At 32.9% G+C, this 23,005-nt stretch overlaps 6 protein-coding genes across 8 annotated transcripts; 4 read left to right on the plus strand and 2 right to left on the minus strand.

Moving 5' to 3' along the window:
- The first annotated feature begins 684 nt into the window (after positions 1-684).
- On the plus strand, positions 685-4,147 carry LOC107628951 (B3 domain-containing transcription factor VRN1). Its single transcript, XM_016331600.3, has 4 exons — positions 685-1,151; positions 2,443-3,085; positions 3,180-3,379; positions 3,466-4,147. Exons 1-4 carry the CDS (start codon positions 1,092-1,094, stop codon positions 3,829-3,831), a joined length of 1,269 nt encoding a protein of 422 aa, XP_016187086.1. The 5' UTR covers positions 685-1,091; the 3' UTR covers positions 3,832-4,147.
- Positions 4,148-6,162: 2,015 nt separating this feature from the next.
- LOC107628953 (B3 domain-containing transcription factor VRN1) lies at positions 6,163-9,110 on the plus strand. Its single transcript, XM_088508424.1, has 4 exons — positions 6,163-6,689; positions 7,535-8,093; positions 8,179-8,387; positions 8,478-9,110. The coding sequence occupies exons 1-4, from the start codon at positions 6,630-6,632 to the stop codon at positions 8,829-8,831; spliced, it is 1,182 nt and encodes a 393-aa protein (XP_088364550.1). The 5' UTR covers positions 6,163-6,629; the 3' UTR covers positions 8,832-9,110.
- Positions 9,111-11,923: 2,813 nt separating this feature from the next.
- Positions 11,924-14,569, plus strand: LOC107632300 (B3 domain-containing protein REM20). Of its 3 annotated transcripts, none has more exons than XM_088508426.1 (7): positions 11,924-11,944; positions 12,377-12,472; positions 13,026-13,099; positions 13,255-13,675; positions 13,759-13,868; positions 13,978-14,046; positions 14,149-14,569. In XM_088508426.1, the coding sequence occupies exons 3-7, from the start codon at positions 13,028-13,030 to the stop codon at positions 14,383-14,385; spliced, it is 909 nt and encodes a 302-aa protein (XP_088364552.1). In that variant the 5' UTR covers positions 11,924-11,944; positions 12,377-12,472; positions 13,026-13,027; the 3' UTR covers positions 14,386-14,569. The 3 variants fall into 3 exon arrangements, with proteins under 3 accessions (XP_088364552.1, XP_088364553.1, XP_088364551.1); XM_088508427.1 differs by lacking the exon at positions 11,924-11,944 and adding an exon at positions 11,986-12,139; XM_088508425.1 differs by lacking the exon at positions 11,924-11,944 and adding an exon at positions 12,142-12,244.
- A 519-nt stretch (positions 14,570-15,088) lies between these two features.
- LOC107628957 (uncharacterized) lies at positions 15,089-15,862 on the plus strand. Its single transcript, XM_021117935.2, has one exon. The coding sequence runs from the start codon at positions 15,288-15,290 to the stop codon at positions 15,666-15,668; it is 381 nt and encodes a 126-aa protein (XP_020973594.1). The 5' UTR covers positions 15,089-15,287; the 3' UTR covers positions 15,669-15,862.
- Positions 15,863-15,954: 92 nt separating this feature from the next.
- Positions 15,955-17,487, minus strand: LOC107628954 (transmembrane epididymal protein (DUF716)). Its single transcript, XM_016331602.3, has one exon. The coding sequence runs from the start codon at positions 17,167-17,169 to the stop codon at positions 16,282-16,284; it is 888 nt and encodes a 295-aa protein (XP_016187088.1). The 5' UTR covers positions 17,170-17,487; the 3' UTR covers positions 15,955-16,281.
- A 1,874-nt stretch (positions 17,488-19,361) lies between these two features.
- On the minus strand, positions 19,362-21,745 carry LOC107632299 (Pentatricopeptide repeat (PPR) superfamily protein). Its single transcript, XM_088508423.1, has one exon. The coding sequence runs from the start codon at positions 21,670-21,672 to the stop codon at positions 19,789-19,791; it is 1,884 nt and encodes a 627-aa protein (XP_088364549.1). The 5' UTR covers positions 21,673-21,745; the 3' UTR covers positions 19,362-19,788.
- Between the last annotated feature and the right edge of the window lie 1,260 nt (positions 21,746-23,005).

The raw sequence follows: 23,005 nt of genomic DNA on the forward strand, positions 1-23,005 counted from the left end.
AGGGAATAAATTACAAAAAATGTATTCGAATTATTTTGGCGCTAATAAAATATTTTTGAATTTTGTTATTGAAAAAATATGCTCAAATTATTTAAAAACTTGATAAAAATATCCTCGTTGTTTTCTATTAACATAGAATGTCTCAATTCACCGATGTGTATTTTTGGTACGTTTTTAAATTATTTGAAAAAATTTGTGTTAGTCACAAAATTCGGAGATATTTTTGTTAACCACAAAATAATTTGAGTGTATTTTTTATAGTCTATCTGTACTTAGACAAAAAATTAGCAACTAAATTAATCATTCATATTAAATTTAAATTCAATTTTGTCGATAACAAAATTTAAAAATATTTTTGTTGACAACAAAATAATTTAAGTATATTTTTTTTGTTTACCTATATATAAATAAAAATTAACAACTAAATTAATTATTTATATAAAATATAAATTAATTTTAATATACTATCCACACCAACATAAAACAATTTTATAAATTTATTTAATTATCTAATATCATATTAATAAAAATAATTATTTTTTATATTAATTATAGAAATAATTATTTAAAATAATTTAATATATTTAATTAAATTATTATTTAAGGATACTCAACTTTTAACTTTTTCATATGAGGTGGAGGCTTAATTTTTTTTAATTAAATAACTTTCTCTTTGGCAGTTTCAAGAGGCAAAGCAAAACAACAAAAAGGGTTTTAGAGTTGGAACTGAGTTGGACAGCCCAATCTGGGAAAGGCTTCCGAGTTAGTGAGTCAGTGACTCACCACTCACCACCGAGTCACAAACTCGCCAGCTTTTATTATTTTTTAGGTCAAGTTGAGATTTTTTTTTTGCCCCCAAAAAAGAAAAACAAAAAAAACCCCTGTTTGACTCAAAAAGCAGAGAACGCAGTGAAAGGGTTAGAGAGAATAAGAAGAGAAAAATAAAGAGAGGGTTTTGTGGATTGTGATTTGTGAAGTTTAGATCTGAGTGGTGAAGAAATTCGAGTGGCTAGAGCCCAAAGTTTTCAACTTTGAATCAAAGGGTCAACAAAAAGTGCCATCAATGCTCTGAGAACCTTATTCCTCGGAAAATGCCGCGCCCTTCTTTCCACAAGCTTGTTCTTCCTTCCACCATTCAATCTAGGCAATTGGTACCTAAATCCTCTCATTCTTGTATCTCATTATTGTTCCTTCTTCAAAGATTGTTCCTTTTCGTTTTTTTTTTTTCCTGGTCGGAGTTGGTTGTATTCTAGATGAATTTGTCTTTTTCTTTTTTGGGGAAGAACTATTGCTATTGAGTTTATGTGAGATTTTGAGTGAGAATGAAATAAAGCGGTAGATAATTGTTCTGAGTCATGGTTTTTCATCCAACTCATCATCCTTAGTCCCAAAACCCTGTTACCTATTTCAAGTTTGGATTTTTATTCTTTAAACCCTGTGAATTATGATGCCAAGTTTTTTTTGTGCTTATACCTTGGACTAGGGTTAGAAGTTTTGCTTTGATTTGTATAATTGTGTAATTTGGATATTGAATTGGTTAAGTGGATAGGAAGAAAAACCAATGAAGTTTGGTAATTGTATAATTGACTTAGAAGCTCAATGAAATTTGGTAACTTAGTTTCATACTCGTATTATTATTTTGTCCTTTTTCTACATTGATCACACATGTATATTTCTTCGTATTCTTAGTTGAAAATTCTTTGCCTTTGTTGGAGATTTAATGAGATGCACTTTGGGGGAGAAATAAGAGTTTATGTGTGAGGAATTACAAGCAGGCTGATGCCTGATAAATATAAATAAATTTGATTCTTTCCTTTCATAAATCATGTTTCGATTATTTAATCCAGTCTAGTACTCCAACTGGTCTATGGTTTCAATAATACAATTGAGCTGAGGGAGGAAGCACTTTAATTAAACCATATCAATGAATGGTAGTTATATGAAATGTAATTAACAGAATCTTTCTCGCATAATCAAATTTCGGATTTTATTAGTCGTGTCATTCAAGTGGTCTACTGAAGTTCGAGGAGTGTCATTATCATGAAGTTAGTTTGCTTGAGAGCTGAACTTGAGAAAACAAATTTGCAAGCTTAAACGAGTCTCTTTTTTTCCCCCTCACATTTGTAGCGTTCAATTTGATAACTCATTATTAAGATATATGTTGTTTATATCATCCTCTAATGGTTTATGAGAGACTTAGTCTAGTTTTGGATCTTGGTAGGACTAAATTTAACAATGCAAGAGAATCTCCGTTGTATAATTTTATTATTGTTTTCCCCAACAAGTAAACAAGTAAATGTTTGCATTTTTTTATGTCATAGGAACATACTTCTTGTGGTTGTGGCTAGGGACATTTAATGGGGTGATTGTTGGGAGAAGGTCAACGTATTTTATTTTCGATGTCTACCAATATCTGATCCTAATCTGATTTGCAATTCGCAGAGGATTCCAGATACTTTTCTGAATAGATATGGAGCTGACCTTTCTTCAATTGCTACCTTCTCGGTTCCTGATGGCAGCATTTGGCGTGTCAGATTAAAGAAGTTGGACAATGGATTTTGGTTTGTTGATGGCTGGGCAGAATTCGTTCAACGCTACTCCATCGGTGTTGGATACTTGATAGTATTCCGATACGAAGGAAAGTCGACTTTCATTGTTCGTATCTTTAATTTGGCCACTTCTGAGATAAGCTATCAGTCGCCTGTACGAAGCAGTAACGAAGGGGCTTACTTTGCAAACCGTCTTAAGATTTTTGAAGAATTGGAAGATGAAGACTCCGCTGAATATTCATCACCTTCCGGCCTTACTCCCGGTGCATTGCAAAATAAATTTACCCCTGAGAAGAATTATACTCCTCCACCATTGCAGAATCTATTTAATGGGTCCAAACTTAATAGTGTAAACTGGGGCGATAGTGCAAACACCCTCTCTTCAAGAAGTGCCAATTCGCTAGACAGTCAGTTGACCAGAGATATAGGTGTTCAGTTTAATGCAATTGAGTTTAAAAGGTCTACCGACGAATTGAAGTTGCGTACTTCTGTTGACGAAAAGGAGAAGAAAGCTCCAAGAAAGAAGCGAAAATCAGGTCCTACTAGATTCTTAATAACTTTTTTTTTTTCCAAATAACGATCAATGTGGATAAATGAATGAAATTTTATGATCAATTTGTGGAAGTGCAGATGGCCAGGAACCCTCTGAGCACCAAGAAGAGGAGGCAGAGATGCGGTTTAGATTCTATGAAAGTGCATCGGCAAGAAAAAGAACTGTGACAGCAGAGGAAAGAGAAAGAGCCGTGAATGCAGCGAAGGCGTTCGAACCACTTAATCCTTTCTGTCGTGTTGTCCTGCGGCCGTCCTACTTGTATAGGGGATGCATAATGGTGAGTCCTTGAATTCACCCTAATTTACATTATCATTCTTGTGCTTATCAATGATTGACCTTGCCAATTGAACTCCTTTTTTTCAGTATTTGCCATCTTGCTTCGCGGAAAAGCATTTGAATGAGGTTTCAGGATTCATCAAACTTCAGCTCTCCGACGGGAGACAGTGGCCTGTTCGCTGCCTCTATAGAGGAGGCAGAGCTAAGCTGAGCCAGGGGTGGTTTGAATTCGCGATAGAGAACAACCTTGGCGAGGGAGACGTCTGTGTGTTTGAGCTCCTTCCGATGAAGGAGGTGATACTTCAAGTTACACTGTTTCGCGTCACTGAGGACGATGGATTCTTCCTCCCTCCTCCTCTGCCCCAGCCGAGCCAAAATCTCGTGAGTCAATCTAAAATGTTGAACGCTCACATGCATCAGCGCCTCGGCTCAGGTAAACTGATCAGGAACTAAAGCAGTTTTGTTGCCGTTATAGTCCAACTGTATCAAGTAGCGCAGTTACTTCTGTGTGACCGGTTATTCATCTAAACATCAGCTTCACTTGGAAAAAACTTTGGTACTTTTTGGTGTCCATAAACACTTCAGGGAGACTTAAGTGGAACATAGCTATTGTTGCTTTGATACATTTTCTTTTTTTCTTTTCTTTTCTTTTGTTTTGGCCTTTTGGTTTTGATTTGGGTTGTAAATAGATTGTTATTAATTATTTTTATTATTATTATTCAAACTAGAATGATGATCAGTAACCGAGTCAATGCTTGTCTTATTGCTATTGTCATGGTTTTTCTCTTGTATATATATATTTTTATTAAAATGGGACTAGAAGCCAGAGAAAGATTACACAAGATTAAACAAAAGAGTAAAGTGACCCTCTAAAATCATCCCCTATAATTTGTCTAAGTTCAAATTGAGGGCTGTCTATAATTTTCTGTTGTAATTTTGACATGCTCATTGGCCAACATCAGTAATAGTCAATAAAAGAAAAAGTGAAAATAGAAAAGATAAATGTATTTACTTTTTTTTTTTTAATTTTCTTTCAAAACCTTGAAACAAAAGAAATTGCAAATGGAAACAAATAATTGTACTCTATGAAATCTAAGTTCCATTTTGGTCTTTTTTTTTTATTTGGTACAAAAGAAAAATTTTTTTTTTTAGTATTTTGTATCAAATGCTTATAATTTCTGCAATTAGTAATTGAGTCAAATGTTATTATTAATATGATATTTGAAGTTTAAACCTAACAATTTTATTTTATTTTATCAAGAGCGAACAAATTGATTTGATTCATACTGTACAAATTTTAATCGGATTAAATTGAGTTTAAAGACAAACTATGGTTTGGCTTAATGATTTTCTCTTCTATTTTCAATAAAAAGGAATAAAAACAATCCTTCACTCAAAGTAACCCTAATTATCTGTTGTTACCTATAAAAATTGTTGTGTGCTATACGTCACGAACTTTTTCTACGTGGCAAAGATAAATACCTAATACGGATAGTTATTACTTATAGTGTTATTTTCCATAGAAAAAAAAAAATATACATTGAAAAAATCAATAAAAAATATTGGTATGGATGATTCCTATCTCGCACTATCAACAATATATCTATACATTCGTTTGATAAAATCTTATTTTCAAATAAATTTGTTAGAGGATAATTAAGATGAATTAGATCAATTAGCATTATTTAGTATATATGTATATTTATTATAGAATATTATATTTTTATTACTTTGAATTTTTTAATACTTATATATACTCTTGTATATTGTATCATTCTGAACGCACTTAAAAATATATTATATTTTCTTTAATTCAGTCTCTTGTTTCTCACATGGTATCAGAGCATAACTTTTTTTTCCTCTAGAAAAAGTAGTCCATAGTCCTTGATTTGGGTCTGAACGTGAGGTCCAGATCTTTCTGAGGCAGCCTCCAACTTGTTTGGTGTCGATGTGTCGCCGTCTGAGTTCCTCGTGAGGAGGTGGGGGGAGGGGGAGGTGGTACCTGCAAGAGACTTCGATACTTAAGTTAGCAAAGATTTTAGGCAGGGTTTAGTAGATTAGAATGTGTATATACCTGATGAGTGTTAGTGTATTTATGGTATAGTTGATAAAGATTCGATGAGACAGTTACTTATTTGGCAGGTGGAGCTCCCTTCGTTGTGTCTGACCTCCTTAAAAAAGGTCGGGTATATGCTGGAGGGCACCCTCTTGAATCGAGCCTTTTATTTTTATTAGGTTTAATTTTTATCCTTTGCCTCAAGGTATGAACAACAATTATACTACATGTATGTTGATAATTAATTTTTATATTTTGTTACTAAAAAAAACTTTTTTCTATAAAATTTATATTTATATGTATATTTTAGTGAATTCTATGTGTTTCGATAAGATTATATAACACAATTTGGTAAATTTTAATTCTAATTTTAGTGTAAAAAATTTAATAAACAAACTTAATTTAAAATGAGTAGAATAGATTATAAAAAGATATCATTTTTCTTATATTCTTCTTTTGAACAAAATAATGGTAATTCTATAACTTATATAATTTTAATTAATATATTTACTAAAAGGATTGTATTTAATATTTATAATTAACTTATTCAATATTCAATATTATACTAATTAGTAAAAATAACAAAAGTAACCTGTCAAAAAAATAAAAACCGGTACAAAGATAGGGACCCATTAAAAAATAGCTCTCTTCTTGTACCCAAAAAAAGAGAAAAATAAAAAATAAAAAAAAAAACACTCTTTTTCAATTTCTAACCCCAAAGGCAAAGCAAAAACAAGGGGGATTTAGGATTGAAAAACCCAAATCTGGAAAAAAAAATTAAAAAGAAGAAAAAAACAAAAAAGGCTCCGAGTGAGCGAGTTTGTGGTGGTGACTCGGTACCGAGTCAGAAACTCGCTAGCTTTTAATAAGGTTGTAGGTCACCAACACGTTGAGGTCTTTTTTTTTTTTTTGTTTTTTTATAAGGTTTTAGGAATCATTGTTTAATTTTTTTATTTAAAAAAAATTGTTTGACCCAAAAAGCAGAGAAGGTAGTGAGAGGGTGAAGAACAGAAAGGGTGTGAAGTGAAGAAGCAGATCTGAAGTGAAGAGGTGAAGAAGAAGAAAGAAAAAAGAAAAAAGAAAAATCCCAGTAATTAGAGAGCCCAAAGTTGAAAACTTTGGATCAAAGGGTTAACAAAAAAACAAAACTTGGTTATGCTTTGAGCCTTCTTTCTTGGTCTTCACCCCCCAAAAAATGCCTCGCCCTTCTTTCCATAAGGTTATTCTAACCACCACTCTCCAATCCAAGCAACTGGTACATATCTTCTCCCTCTTTCTCTCTTTGTTTCCGTTTTTGTGTGTATTTTTTGTTTTTTGAGGAATTATCAATTATGATTAGGTTTATAAGAGATTTGAGTGAGAGTTTGAAGAACTTGTTAGACTGTGTTTCTGGGTCTTGCCCTCTTTCCGCAAGTTTGGATTTTTTTTTTCTTTGGGGTTGTTTAAATACACGGTTGTGTCTCCTTTGAACATTGAGTTTGTTTAATTGCTATGAAGGATTATTAGTGATGAATAGGGTTAATGGTGTTGGGACTTTTTAAGATGCTGCTTCTTGCCTGAGCTGAAACTGAAGTTAGTTGTGGACTTTGTAAAGTGTGGTGATTCGTTTATTTAATTAATTACAGTAGTTTTGCTCTTGAATCTCACTATGTTCTCCATATAGAGAAATCTACTCTAAAATTGCTAGAACCCTTGTTGTTTTGATAGATAGTGCTGAAGAAAAGTAAATAAATTTAGTGTTCTGCTTTCTGTTCCAATTTCTCTATTGACATTAGCTATTATTTCCTGGCACTACCTTTATTGAGACAATTATGATAGAGTGAAACTGTTTTTAATACTTAAACCTAAGAAATATTTGGCATCTTTTCAGAGCCTGTATGTGATATCTGTATGACTGTATTTGGCATTTGATTTGAGCTTCACTATTCACATTATTTCAAGTGTTCTAGTTCAGGTTGAAGAGTTTCATTATCCTGAATTTCACTTGCCTTAAAGCTGAACTTGTTGAAATGGATTTCAGAACATAGAACATTGCATGTTTGAAATGAATCAATATATGGTCTCCAATTTAATATGCGTAACCTGATCTGTGAATTGCAGAGAGTACCAGATAATTTTCTGAGAAAATATGGGGGTGAGCTTTCCTCCTTTGTTAACCTGTCTGTTCCCGATGGTAGTTCGTGGCGTGTGGGACTGAAAAAGGTAGACAACAAATTTTGGTTCATTGATGGTTGGGCAGAATTTGTTCAGCGCTATTCCATCGGTGTTGGATACCTTTTAGCTTTCAGATACGAAGGAAAGTCGAATTTCAGTGTTCACATTTTTAATTTGGCTACTGCTGAGATAAATTATCAATCACCCACACGAAGCAGCAATGAAGGATCTTACTTTGCGAATCGCCTCAAAATTTTTGAAGAAATGGAAGATGAAGACTTCACTGAATCCAAACCAGCCTTGCAGAATCTATTTAACGGGTCAAAACTTAATAGTGTAAACTGGGGTGAGGGTGGGAATGCTCTTCCTGCGAAAAGTGCCAGAGATATAGGTCTTCAGTTTAATGCAATTGAGTTTAAAAAATCTACTGATGAACTGAAATTGCGTGCTTCTTTCGAGGAAAAGGCCAAAAAAACTGCAAGAAAGAAGCGTAAATCTGAACCTGGTAAGCTATAATTAAGTTATAACTATCTTTTCTTTTCTAGGATTTGGTTATCAAAACCTTGAATTTTATGGTCAATACATTTCAGGAAGTGCAGAAGGCCAGGAAGCTTCTGATGGACAAGAAGAGGAGAGAGAAATGCGCATTAGATTCTATGAAAGTGCTTCTGCAAGGAAAAGAACCGTGACGGCTGAGGAAAGAGAAAAGGCTGTCAACGAAGCGAAAGCATTTGAACCATCTAATCCTTTCTGCCGGGTTGTCCTGCGGCCCTCCTATCTATATAGGGGATGCATAATGGTATGATCCCGTGAAATTCACCACGACAAACGTTGTTATTCTTCTTCAGCTTTATATCCGGCATACTAATAACTTCTTTCTGTATTTCAGTACTTGCCATCTTGCTTTGCAGAAAAGTATTTGAATGGTGTTTCGGGATTCATCAAACTTCAACACCCTGATGGGAGACAGTGGCCAGTTCGCTGCCTTTATCGAACGGGTAGGGCTAAGTTAAGCCAAGGATGGTTCGAATTTGCGATAGACAACAATCTAGGCGAAGGCGACGTCTGTGTGTTTGAGCTGCTTAGAATGAAGGAAGTAGTGCTGCAAGTTACTATATTTCGTGTCACCGATGAGGCAGAATTCTTGAGCCCTCCTCCTTTGCTGCTGACCCAAAATGTGAACCAGGCCAAGCTGTTGAGAAGCCCCATGCAGCAGCATCACCTTACATCACCTAAAGGTTAGGAATCAGCGGCGGCTTCAGTCGCGATAACCGCCCCCTACTTTGTATCAATCAAATGACTCCTCTTGCTTCTGTGTGTTCAGTTATTCATCTGATTTCTGTCACGTGGAACTTGGATGCTTTTCTTTTCTTTTTCTATGTTGATAAACATTTCAGGATGACTCAAGTGGAACATAGTTATTTGTACTCTTAGTACCTAGTACTGTCTGTTTTTCTCTGCTGTTATTGACTTGTGTTGTAAATAGATTGTTCAATTGCAACTAGTTTTTTTCTGAACTGAATCATTGGTTGTCGCATAACTGTTAAGATGCTTTTTAAATTCTGGTTTTTAAGTTTGACTTTATATTTTATTGCTTCATCTTCACATTTATCCTCATTGTAACTTGATATGCATGTTAGGCTGTATTAATTAACAAAAATGCTACTTGTATACCCTTTGATTGTTGTCATTCTATACTTTTTGTTTGTACTAATGTAGGTCCAATCATAATGTCATGTTTTTAGAACACATGAAATTTTGTTATCTTGGAAGAGAAAGAAGCAAGTAATGTGAATGCATTACTTGTCTATGATTAACCATGAACACCATTTGCTTGGGAAATAATGTTACAAAGACTTTTCGACATAATATTCAATTTTAAAACATAATCTTGAATCACAAAGATTATATAGATTTCCCCCTTTTTTTTTTCAGAATACCATATTTTATTTTAGAGTAAAGTACGTTTTTGTCCCTAACGTTTGGGGTAAATCCTATTTGTATCCCTAACGTTTGTAAAAGTGATTCAATGTTATCCTACTATCAATTATACTAACAAATCAGATTATATTTTTCAATTTCTCATTTGGATGTATTCATTCTCAATTAGATCTCACTTGGATGTGTTCGATTTTAATATTATACCCACTATTTGTGTTTAGATTTAATCATGTTCCTAGAAAAGTGAATTATGTAAATGTTGTAGGAATTAGTTTCAACATTTGATGAGCTATTTCTCGGAGTAGATCATCGATTCTATAACATACATTTGTATTCTAACTTCAAGAAGAGATTTTTTAGAACTCAAACTAAAGCGCTCATTATGTATAATTGACGGCAGGATAACATTAAATCACTTTTACAAACGTTAGGGATACAAATAGGATTTATCCCAAACGTTGGGAATAAAAACGATACTTTACTCTTTTATTTTATTTTTACTTTTATTAATAGTTTAATTTTACTCCTAACTGTAGCTCTTTTTTTTACCAACTTATCTTACTTTACAAATATATAGGTAAAATAGAAAAATCAATGCAATCCCATGGGGTTTAGGACTACTTGTCAACATGCAGAGAAAGAATTGTGTTATTGATGAATATTTTTTATTTTATATACTAAGTAGATTCATATTTCTTTTAATTGTTAATTAAATGTAAATTTAATTTTAAATAAATTTTGTATTTTTGTTAATAGTTAAAAGCCGTAGCTTGACTCAATATAGCATATTGGAAAATAAAATTAGTATTTTTTTTAAGGATACATCATACATCCATCATTGGAAGAGGCTAAGAAGCTTCAATAAATTGTATCTCTCTTTCTTTTAAGTTAGTCAATTTTTTTTCCCTTTTTATATAGCTCTAATAAATGATGTAACGTGTATCTTGCAATTTTGCTTTGAAGAGTTGGTTGATGAGAATCTTTGAAGATCGTGAATTTATAGTATTGCGTTTGGTTTTTTGTAGGAAAAAGAAGTGTGTCAAAATAGAAATAAGAATAACATATTATTTTGGTCTCCAAAATTTGGGTTAAATTCTAATTTAGTTCATAATGTTTTAAATATCTTATTTCTGTTTCAAAAATTTTTAAAGTTTCTATTTTAATTTCAAAAAAATTTTAAACGAATTTAATGTTATCCCACCATTAAATTTGACACAAATAATTCGCATATTAAAGAACCAATAATAGTATATAAATAAAATAATTAATTCACCAACGTTCACTAATATAAAATTTTTTTCTTTGATTTTGAAGCGCATTGAATGATTGATTATTAGGATTTGTAATTTTGTAAAAAAAAATTAAGGACACAAAATATTATAAAAAAATTTAGTTATATTTTTCTAATACATGAAAAAAGTTATGATTTAACTAATAACGTTATTAACGTTCATGACACCGCTGTGAGTTATTACGACTTGGACAAATGCAAGTTATAAATGAAAAATATCTTAAAAATGAAAATTTGCTTTCATTATTTCTTCATTAGTCAAGAAAATTTCATGTGCCAACCTCCCAGGCTATTAAAATATTCATTAAGTAGTATTACTGTTTTTGATATTCTTAATCCACTAAACTTTTAAAATAGTATTTGAAAGTTCATTCAAAGATGTTAACGATATATAAATTCTTAAAAAATTTAAAAATACAATAAAAAAATTAAATATTAAATATATATTTTAAAAAAACTTTAAAGATCATTTTTTATTCAATTTTTTACAAACATCATTAAAAAATTATATTTTTTTATTCTAAAAAATTTAGCAATTTTATATTAAGTGGATTTTTTAAAAGTTTTTTATTGCGAATGACCAATTTTTTTTGAAAAATAAAAAAAATTAGAAATTAAATTTTGTTTTAATTTTTTTGTGTATTCTCTAAATATTTATTCAAATATTGCCACAAAAAAATAGATAAGTCATTTGTTAAATATGAAAAAAAAAATTCACTTATAAAAAAAATATAATATTGATTACTTTTATGGTATTTTTAAATTATTTAGGAGGTTTTTTTTTTTGTCAGCGTCTAAATCTTTCAGATATCAAATTAAAAGTTAACTTTTCTTTAAGGGGACCATAAATTAAAATGAAATAAATAGCAGCATCACTTCATATATTAGTATATTATTATGATAAATTCATAAATAGTAACCATGGAGTCCAGCAGAGACTTTCTCTCATATTCCAATGTTGTATGTATGTATGCATGCATGCATATTCCATTGCAAGACCCCAGATGAGTTCTTATTTCACTTGTCCTGAATTCTGGACAGCTTTATTCTTTGCCTATCTTTGGAAATAAAAAAAAGTAGCTCCTTAATAATAAGTTACCTAACAGTAATGCATGCAAGCTAAGGTCAGCATAGTATTCTAATTTCTAAAAATGATAGTAGTGATGAAAAAGATTACATTTACATCAATGCAATTGAATTTGGCAAGTGATGAGTGTAAAGTCTTAAGTCAATCACTAATTAGACTGTAGCAGATAATATATATTTTAAATTCTTATTTTTTGCAAAACCGCATCTGATCTTGTTATTCTTCCTCTCCAGTATGCCTTCTTCTTTATTGTTTGTTATCTCTCTGAAATTGATTTCTTCTTTCTTGTTTAGCATTCTCTCTATCACTCTTGCTTTCTTGTTCCCCCTCCCAAAAGGCATTGTTTTGTTCCTCTTTTTGGTTTCATTGTTATGTGTTTTGGTGCTATATATGCTGCTGCTATTGTTATGTGTTTGGTTTCATTATGATTTTACTATGTTGTTACTGAAATTTCCTATTTTTGTTTCAGGTTTTGCATCATCAACGTTGAAAGAAAGCACCTTTGTGCAGATCTGGACAATATTTTTTTCCAGGCAGATCAAGAACTTCGATATACACTTTTTTGGTAAGGTTTTTTGCTTCTTTCTCATTTCTCTTTAATCAATTATGCGGAAATTGTTTTTAACTGCAGTCATGTACCAAACTTTGGTGTTAACTTGTAGTTGATATATACAAAATCATGTGTATATTTTGCATACTATTTTTCTTTGATTTTCCAACTTTGAGTTTTGTCAACAGCCTCAAAAAATTGAAGACTGTTTAATTTTAACAGACTCTGCATAATTATGAACTGTTTCTATAACTTTTTTTTGCTTGCGCTTCCTTATATATTGTGATGTATTTTCATGTATTTTGTCAAGGTCAAGCTTTTAAAATTTGTTTTGGAATTAAATTAGGTATGCACGTTTGTGAGGAGAGTAGAATAGTAGATGATTTTGTCAAAAGTCAATCTCTTTGATTTGTATTGTGTTCTAATTTGCTAATAGTTAATCAAATTTGAAGAAATGCAGCTATGTAGAAAACATTCATAAAATCCCTTCCTCAGCTATGAGTGAATTGTGAATTGAAAGGAGTTACAGAATTTCTTGATATTGTAATATGAAATGTGGAATTTTCAGATATGATGAATACTTCAGCTGAGCAATCCTCCTTCTTCAAAGTCTTCCTTCCACAGTTTAGCTCTGAAAAATTGGTAACTTCTTAATTTAGTGTGTGTATTTTCATAATGGTACATTATTCATGTTTGTAAGAACAGAGTGAATGAGTTATTAAATTTACTATGATATGATCCAGACTTGATTAAACAATGATCTTCTTTTCTTTTCTTTCTTTAAATTGATCTTGCAGCTACTCCCAGAAGAGCATGTGGCATTGACAAGGATGAAAGAAAGGGTACCTGAGGAATTCATACTGAGAAATGGAAGAGGAGGAGCATGGAGGGTGAAGACAAGTTGCATTGGTGAGAAGGTGTGTTTTGATGATGGATGGAAGGAGTTTGTAAGTGATAATGGTATACAAGAAGCTTGTGTTATTATTGTTTTCAATCCGGATGGAAGCAGCACATTCGAGTTCAAGATCTTTGAAAAATCAATGTGTGAAAAGACACAAACGTTGGAGGAGGAGGCGGCAGTGGAGATGGAGGAGTCATCAGAAGGAGAAGAAGAAAATGATGATGATGATGATGATGAAGATTATGAGGATGAGGATGAGGATGAGGACGAGGATGAGGACGAGCATAGAGCTGGGAAAGCTCCTGCAAAAAGGGAAAGTAAGTTTTAAACTTTGTTTTCATTTTTCAGTTGATTTCTTTGTTTTTATGCTGCATGAGACATGTTTTGTATTTGGTTTTAGGGGGAAATTACAATGATATTAAGGAGTATGGAGAAATTATTGCAACTTATATTGATCAACACAATCCATACTTTGTTGCCAAAATGAACAAATCCAGACCCAATGAATTGGTTAGTCTAATTCTTTCTGTGTTTCAATGTTTCTATTAAGTTTTAGACTTTTAAAACCTTTTTATACAAACTATTTTGTATTTAAATTCATGGCATGTCATTATTGCAGCATGTTCCATGTAAGCTCATTAAGGAGTACTCCATTACCATCCCAGAAACTATTAAACTATGTTGCAAGGTATAGTTTTATTTTATTTTATTTTACAGTTTCACAATTATATATAATAGGTATTTAATTAACCTATGTGATAACTGATCACTACTATCTTTGCTATTACAGTATATCAAAGTGAACTCGCCGGAGAAGATAACTGTTGAGAGTAGTCCTTGGCCTGCTTTCACCGGAAGAGCGACTAAATGGATAGACGGTAGAGTTTGCATTAAAGGGTGGGGAGGATTTTGCAGAAGGAACAATGTAAATGCAAGTGCTGATACTTTCATATGTGAACTGAAGATGAGTAAGAACATGAAAATAGTAAAAATGATACAGGTCTATGTTGTTAAGAAACAACCTTAGAGGTTGTTTTATATATATGTATGTATATATGTTGTTAAGAACTGAGCTTGACTTGTTCATTGTCTATATACTCATCTTGAGCTTCTCCCTTTACAATGTATATATGCATGTGAAAAATCTGGTGCATGAAACAGATCTATGTTTTCCAACCCCAACAGTTTAATTTGTGGAGCCTCTAACCCTATTTAATTATCAGTATTACTAGTTATTAACCAACAATCTATGGTTAACTTTCCACAAATATCTAGCTAGTAAGATCCATCAAATGACTTTAATAACACATTTTTTAATTTAATGATTTCACATAATAACAAGATTGGTGAATCAATATAATAAATTGATTGTCCTAATTTATTTCTTCTTACACGAAATTGGTGAACCAATTTAATCTTAAATTGGGTTTTCAAATATTTTGAATATAGTAAATTACAGTATCTTAAGTTGGAAAATAATTTATGTTTTGGACTAAATTCAAACTCCCAAATAAGTCGTTATGAAAAACGAAAATGCTACTTGTCTTTTAAATTTCAGTCTTTGGTTTAAAAAATTCGAGAAGTTACTTACTTTTTATTTTCTCTTTCTACTAAAGGCTAAATAAAGGACAATTTTTAAAGGCAAATAGAATTCAAAAATCTTCAAATCTTTTGGATTAAGATAAGAAGAACAAAGATAGTTCAAAGGAATGAATATTATTAACTAAGCATACGGTAAACTTATTTTCTTGGTCACAGCATCTAAAGTTGCATGCCACATAACACAACTTGCTATCATATTCATATGTTCTAGTCAACCATCCACAGTTTCCTTACCTTATCCATACAAACACTTTGTATTGTATCTCAATTTTCTTTGTTAACAAGTGACTTAATAGTTCATTTTCTTTGCATACTTTTCAGATATCAATGATGGCTGCAGCATCAGCAATAATGTCTACTTCTACAATGATGGGAAATGCTACTGTTTGCACCACAAGGAGGAGGAAGAGAAGTGTTCACTACGTTGCAGGGTTGAATTCTTTTGGAGGATTGAAGGTGCAGAACAATGTCACCTCATTAGGCCATTCATTGTGCACTGAACAATCCTTTGCAAAGGTTGTGAGCTCATTGAAGGGAAAATCCAAAGGTGGTGGTGGTGGAGGAGGAGGAGCTGCATCTTCAACATGCAATGCTGCAGGTGAGATTTTCCAGATTGCAGCCATCATGAATGGACTTGTTCTTGTTGGTGTTGCTGTTGGATTCGTTCTTCTTCGAATCGAAGCATCTCTGGAAGTGGCTGCTGAGTGAGAATAAGCTCATGAAACAGTTTCAATTTGATTCATATATTTATTATCTTCAAAGAGATTGAATCTTTCTTTCTGCTAGTCTTGATGTGAAGTAGAACATTAAAAAGAAAAATCCGGTATCTGAATCCTATTATATGAATTTTAATTGGTACAAAACAAAGAAATATACACAAATATGTCTGATTTTCTTAGAGATATCTGGTCTTAATAATAATCAATTTCAATAGTTTGTTATTTTTTGTTATTATTATTTTTTTCTTTTTTTCCCCTCAATTTGAAAAATAATGGAAATCTGAAACCTGTTTACATTAAGTTATCAAAAGAAAAGGCCCCTTTATTTGGTGCAAAACAGTAAGAAATTGATGTATGCAGAAACATCCCTTATAATAATTAACAAGTCCAAGATCAACAACTTGTTGATTGAATTTTAAGGGTATTCATAAAGCAATCAACAGGATCTAGAGATAGCATGCTTCTGACATTTATTGGAGATTATTACCTTGATATACACTAGACATTTTTAGAATTCTTACAATCAAAATCCAACATAGTGTTGGATACATTATATTGTATTTCATGATCTCAGATCTTCATTCACTTGAAACTATGGTAGATTATTTCGGCTGCTTGAAACCTTCACTCGACATGGAGGAGTCAGCGCCTTTATTATGAAGTCTTTCATATTCCAACCTATCTGCAATGGTGTATCTTCTAGCTAGTTTCAAGCAAACAATTCCTGCAAATATCAGAATTGAGGAAAGGATCCAACTGAATTGTAAATTGGCTAATGCTCTCGCGCGAAAATCAGCCTCTTTAGTGCCACAAGTAACTGCTCCTAGCATATGATTTTCATTGGCCATTGGCAAATTCATTACACATCCTTTAGGAACAAGTCCAGGAACCCACAGATTAAACCCCATGTTTATAAACCAACACCCTTGGAAGATTACTGATATAGAAAGTACAAGTGCCGAGGTGAAACTGTTGGGGAAAGTAGTTGCAGCCAGAGATGCTACGAACGAGACTAGTACTATGAGCTGCAACAACCAATGGTAATGGCCTTCAAGTCCAACATGGTCTGTGGAATGAAAGTGGAGTAGGAAGAGTTCTTGGCTAAACACTGAGGATGCAAAGATTCCAACAAAGCCAGAGAAGAGGTCAAGCGAATCGGTTAACTCTGTAGAGAGCGCGAAACCAGCAAACAAAGCTAGGTGTATGAACATGGTTGCATGCTCAAAGTTATCAAGCTTAAATGCATAGTGAAAATGAGGGAAGTCCAAAACTTGCATAAAAATTGCAAGGATGGAAAAGGCCAAAAGGGAAACAAGTTGCAAGTGCTTAAGTCTACTAGAATACTGAGGTGTGTTAAGTTGGTACCAGAATCTTGCAGTGAAGTTAGAAGGGCCCTTCAAAAGGTAAGATTTGATGGTGTTTATGGTATGCCATAGGCCAAGAAGGGCAAGTGCTAACCCTGGAACTATGTGTCCTACAAAAGAACCCATGCCAAATTTTTTTCCTTGAGAAGATAACCAGTCTTTGAGGTTGGTTTCTTCATTTAAATATATGAAGCTTTTGCAAACATTGATGCTTTCACGAAACAAAGTGCTTTATTTGATGTATGATTAGTCCAAAATTTGACTCAGTGCATGGTGCATGTGTTTCCACAAACAGAAAAAGAAAAACCTGTTCTGAGCAACTTCATGAAAGAAGATTCTTAGAAGTCTCACGTCACTTCAGGATATAGCCATCATAACCTTTATAAGTATTATGCAATTCTGACTCTCTGAGGTAGCTTTTGGAATTCAGTTAGACTCACTCAATTATTATATAGTATAAAAATTTATGCTGTTTTGCTACTAAGATAACTTAAAGGGTTGTGTTAGGCACAATTAATTCTAATAAAGATGAAAATGGGGACAACATGTCCATCAGAAATTAAAGTAACCTTCCAAGTAAAGGTTCAAGATATAGTGTTTTCTTCAAAAAATTTGATGGACTCAAAATGGAAATCCGCATCAGAGTTGAGAAGATAAGATGTAACTCCACTATAAAAGGAAAAAAACAAGCCATATAACATCAATAACTGATGCAGGGTTCCATTTGGTAGTGAAACTGAAAACGTGGTTGGCTTTTTGCATTGAAGCATGCGAAGCTATAAGTGTCCCTTGGAGGAGTGGAGAGTGAACCTTGTCCAATAAATTCATGTGGCTTAAGATGTTCCCACTCACTCACTCAGCAAAGAAATTGGCTCACCATTACATCAGAATTCAGGTAAAAAAAAATTGTGTATGACAGCAAAAGTGGGAAGATTCTATGAATATTATTTTATCACTATAGTGATGTGAATAAGATAAATTGATTTGTATTATTGATCATGGTATGTGTATTGTGTGGTCCATTCTGAAAAGTTCTCACTTTAGAGACCAATAAAATGATATATCATATTGCAGACTTCTAAAAGATTACAAAGAACAACCAGATTAGGAACAAATACAAGTGTGATCTCCTTTGAACATTTGAAGAAATGCACTACTAATTCTGTTAAATTAACAACACCACTATGATAGTATGATGTATAGCTGTAGAAGTAGTAAACCTTTAAACATGGATGAAGCCCTCTCTATAGTAGTTTTGAGAATTCTAAAAGAACTAAAAAATAAATCATAAATAAATAAAACTGAGTGGGATCAGCTACATCCTACATGAATCAAACGATATCTTTGTGTCCTATCATTTATCATGTTTATAGTAAAACTATTTACACATAATTCTCCCTTGACTACCTCGTGTACGGTCTTTTTGGATCTTCCTTTACCTTTCGCCACTTGTCTATCTTCCATTTGATCCACCCTCCAAATTTGCCATGGCAATATAAGTCAACCAAATTACCAATACCATGTTGGTCAAGCAACAGGCAAGCTTGTCCGTTTTCAATGGTCTTGAATTTGAGTCTTGGGATGAAAAAACACAAAATGGTTACAATTTCTTGAACCATATTAGTAGAATTTTTGGTAATGATAGGGCTAACCAAAGGGGTCATCCTCCTTTAAAGTGAAATTGTAGTTTTCACTCTTGAACAACCAAAAATGTTTGGACAAAACTACCCTGGCCAATGAATGGTTGACAAAGACTCATAATAAGGCTGAGAAAAGAAAACTACCTTGGCCAATGAAGGATATACAGAAATGGCATAAACAAAAGGTAGATTGAGATTCAGCAGGCACTTCCACTTCCTTCTATATAGATATACAATATAATCTTTCAAAAGCTTAGCTTTAATGTTGTGTTGCAACCTATAATGAGAAACTTACGTGCGTTAATCAAATAAATAAAAAAGCAACAAAGTCAGTATCCTCTTTAGAAAGTGGTGAATTAGGCCATATCCTTTACGTGCAAACTTAAATAAATAGAAGGCCAATCAAAGTGAAATCACTTATATATATATATATGTCAGGACAAATAAAAATGAAGAGTTCCAAAGGGAGAAAAAAATAAAAAAGGTGGTTTCATGGTCTGTCTTTTTGGATAATCAAACATGAGTTATTATTTTATAGAATTATAGATATAGGATTCCTGCTTCATCTAAAAAATATTCATAAAAAAAAAGTCAAAACTGAAAATCTACTTTGCAAAATAGCAGAGATTGAAATCATTAGCATAACATAAATATCAGGAAAGATTAAGCTAAGGCTACTGATTATTTAAGGGAACGATTTTTCATTAGAAAAGTAACAAACATTTTCGTCACTTTTTTCCACCAACTCAACAAATTTTCTATGTAATTTATGCACTAAACAAGGCCGAATTCAATCATCAGCTATACATCACAAAACTGAAAGAAAATTATTAAAAAAAATTATAATAATCTTACAACAAAAGAAATGAGCAAAAGAACATTATACTTTCCCAAGAACTGCATTAAAACTTGTTCATATACGGTACAGGCACATTTTTGTCCCATACATAATGCATCTTGTAGAAGCCAAGAATTCCAAGAGACTTACATCCACCAACCTTCAAAGATAGGAGTTCCCGCACGAGTTCCCTCTGTGTAAATGATTTTCTTCTTGAACACCGATATTTCCACATTCAACTTCGAGCCAATGAGCACGAACAAAAGGTTATTGATCATCATTTCCCACCACTTCTTCAACATTCTCCATTGCCTCAATCACACACAGGTAGGTGCTGTCATCAGGGGTAATGCCTTTACTTACCATTTCTCTGAGGAGCTCTTCAGCATGCTCTCCTTCTCTCTTTCTGCATAAGCCTTGTATAAGAGCATTGTAAGTAAGAAGTGTAGGATTAAATCCTGTGGTCAACATTTCATCACGAACTCTAAAAGCATCCTTCATATCGCCCTTTTTACTGTATCCACTAATGAGTGTATTGTAACTAATATGATCAGGCTTGATCCCCTTTCTTTTCATCTCATCAAGAAGTTCGCGAGCTTCTTCCACCTTCCCCTCCCTGCAGTATCCTTGCATCAGGGTATTATAAGTGACTTCATCCGGTAGAACCTTCATCCGGTCCATCTCTTTTAAGAGTTCAAATGCTCGACTGATGTTACCATTTACGCAGTGACCACAAATCAATGCATTAAACATTATGATATCTGGCAACAGACCTTCTTGTTGAATCTTGTTAAACAAGTTATCTGCCTCTACCATTCTGTCCCTTTTACCCAGAACATATATAAGCGATGTGTAAGTTACCAGCGTTGGCCGAATCCTTTCCCTCTCCATTTCATCGTAAAGCTCAAAGGCTTTCTTTGCATCCCCACATCTGCAATACCCATTAATCAATATGTTATATGTAACAGCATCCAAATTCATCCCCTTTTCTTGCATCTCTTTGATCATATCATCAGCTTCCGCTGTCCTCCCTTCCATAAACAGTGCATGAATAAACACATTGTAGGTTACCATAGATGGCACTATGCCTTTGCTTATCATCTCATCCCTGTACGCAAAAGCCTTACCCAGGTCCCCTTTGTTGCAGTAAGCATCAATCAATGCATTATATGTCACTGCATTGGGAATCAAGCCAAACTCCAACATGTTACCAAGTATTGCAGATGCCTCTTCAAGCATTCCTGCCTTACACAACCCGCTAATGAAAGAGTTATAAGTGTAAGCATCCGGCGCAAGACCTTTACCCTTCATCGTTTCAAAGATCAAGCTTGCCCCTTTGAGTCTCCCTCTCGAACAGTAAGCATGGATCATGGTGTTATAAGTAACAACACTGGGCTTGACACCAAGAGCATCCATTTGGTCAATGAACTCTTTTGCCTTGCTCAACTTCCCTTCTTTACACAACACATTGATCATTATGTTAAAAGTGTAGACACTGGACTTAATCTTCATCCTGAACATCTCAGCATAAAGAACCCAAGCCATCTGAGTCCTATTCAATTTCAAGAACAAACTCAGCATCTGGTTACAAGTTTCAACTTTGGGAACAACCCCTTTTCCTTTCATCAAGGAGAAACACTCCATGGCCTCATTGGGCTTCTTGAGCTCACAATAAGCCTTGATCATAAGATCAAAGACAATGGTACTACTAGTCTTGGCACTGAAGTGATCATGGGCAAGTGATAGCTCATTGAAAATGTCCTGGGTGGGGGAAATGGAAGAGTGAATGAGGTGCTTGAAGTGGTCAATGGCGGGTTTTGGGGAGGAGAGGCGAGAGAGGATGCAGAGGGAGAGGCAATGGCTGGTGAGGTCAAGGGAGGAAGAGTGGTGGAGGAGGAGGAGGGTGAGGAGGTGGTGGACGAGGTGGGGGGAGTGGTGGAGGGCGGTGAGGGTGGAAGAAAGGAGGGAAGGGGTGAGGTTGGGGGCGAGGTGTTCGACGAAATGCCACTGAGAGGATTGGATTGAATGGAGGAGGGTGGCTTCGGAGATCGGTGTTTGGGGTTCGGAGAGAGTAGAGAAATGGGGAGCAGGGGTGGTTCCTCTGTGTTTGAAGTTGGAAGGTTTGACTTTGAAGACTCTGAGAAACTTCATAGCCACAGAGAGTGAGTGAGAGAGAAGGCACAGCCGCCACAAAGCGCAGGAAGAAACCTTTGAATATTGAATGTATCGGATCTTCTCGAGTTATAGTTTAACTTTTGGATTTTTTTAAACTCAATTAAAATTAGTTATTAAATTAATTATTAATGTAAATTATATATTAAAAATTTAAATAATATATATTTATATACCAATATATAATGATTAATAATAGTATAATACACAATAATCATTGTCTGTATAAAAGTAATTTATGTATAAAATTTAAAAATTAATTATTTTATTAATTTGTTTTTATTTTATTTTATAATTAATTTTTATATTAATCTTCTTCTTTCTCCTCTTCTTTTTTTTCTTCTCCTTTATTATCGTTGTCGTCGTCGTCATCATTATTATTATCATCTCCTCTTCTTTCACATTTTCATCTTTTTTGTTTCTTCCTTCATCGTCGTCCTCTTCGTCGTCATCATCCTTGTTTTTATAATTTTCTTGTACCAACTTTCATAATTTTTTTTTTTCACCTTTTAAGAAGAATGAAAAAATCAAACAAAAATAAAGAATTATGCAACCTTTTGTTTTACTTTTTAATTTATTTTTTTGACAATAAACACAAAAAATTTTAAAGGAAAAACACACTTTACAATAAAAATACAAAAATTTTACACCAAAAAGAAAAAAATAAAAAAATTGCAGCACTCTGTTTTACGTGTGTCGATTGAGAAATTTTGGCATTACATTTTTCTGTCTTATGTTTTTTTCCAAACAACTCCTCTTCCTCTTTTTTTTTCCCAAACAACTCCTCTTCCTTTTTTTTTATATAATTTTATTGTTTAACTTTTTAAAAAGAATAAAAACAAAAAGAAAAAGAGAAAAAAAAGAAAGAATTATGCAACTTTTGGTTTATTCTTTTCTACAATAAAAGCAAAAAATTTTAAAAGAAAAACACGTAACCTTATAAATAAAAAGACAGAAATTCGGTACGAAAAAAAAAGAAGACTAAAAAGAAGCAAAATAAATATAATAACAAATCCAAAACTTTTAAATATTTTGATGTCAAAATTAAAAATTTTTTGTATTAAAGTTAAGAAATTTCGGTACTGTTTCACGGCAAAAACGATGTGTGATTTCACAGGTATGTCTATGAGTAATTTTTGTTAGATTTTTTTTTTGTGACCGTTTTTGTTGGATTTAATATAATTTAATCAGATTTGATTAATAAAAATACTTAAATAAAAATTCTTAAATATGTAACATGACTCAAATTTTTTATGGCATCAAACTTAAACTCTAATGAAAAATAATAAACATATAACCAAAATTTTGATAC

Source organism: Arachis ipaensis, chromosome B3, assembly GCF_059453495.1.
Source record: "Arachis ipaensis isolate K30076 ecotype BB chromosome B3, ASM5945349v1, whole genome shotgun sequence".
Taxonomy (NCBI): Eukaryota; Viridiplantae; Streptophyta; class Magnoliopsida; order Fabales; family Fabaceae; genus Arachis; species Arachis ipaensis.

Coding starts and splice junctions, on each gene's coding strand:
- LOC107632300 (XM_088508425.1), top strand. CDS start 12,142: ATGCCTTCTTCTTTATTGTTTGTTATCTCTCTGAAATTGATTTCTTCT. Junction 12,473..13,025: donor CTTCGATATACACTTTTTTG/GTAAGGTTTTTT, acceptor TGGAATTTTCAG/ATATGATGAATACTTCAGCT. Junction 14,047..14,148: donor CTATTAAACTATGTTGCAAG/GTATAGTTTTAT, acceptor TTGCTATTACAG/TATATCAAAGTGAACTCGCC.
- LOC107632299 (XM_088508423.1), bottom strand. CDS start 21,672: ATGAAGTTTCTCAGAGTCTTCAAAGTCAAACCTTCCAACTTCAAACAC.
- LOC107628953 (XM_088508424.1), top strand. CDS start 6,630: ATGCCTCGCCCTTCTTTCCATAAGGTTATTCTAACCACCACTCTCCAA. Junction 8,094..8,178: donor GAAGCGTAAATCTGAACCTG/GTAAGCTATAAT, acceptor AATACATTTCAG/GAAGTGCAGAAGGCCAGGAA. Junction 8,388..8,477: donor TATATAGGGGATGCATAATG/GTATGATCCCGT, acceptor TCTGTATTTCAG/TACTTGCCATCTTGCTTTGC.
- LOC107628951 (XM_016331600.3), top strand. CDS start 1,092: ATGCCGCGCCCTTCTTTCCACAAGCTTGTTCTTCCTTCCACCATTCAA. Junction 1,152..2,442: donor CCATTCAATCTAGGCAATTG/GTACCTAAATCC, acceptor TGCAATTCGCAG/AGGATTCCAGATACTTTTCT. Junction 3,380..3,465: donor TGTATAGGGGATGCATAATG/GTGAGTCCTTGA, acceptor CCTTTTTTTCAG/TATTTGCCATCTTGCTTCGC.
- LOC107628954 (XM_016331602.3), bottom strand. CDS start 17,169: ATGGGTTCTTTTGTAGGACACATAGTTCCAGGGTTAGCACTTGCCCTT.
- LOC107628957 (XM_021117935.2), top strand. CDS start 15,288: ATGATGGCTGCAGCATCAGCAATAATGTCTACTTCTACAATGATGGGA.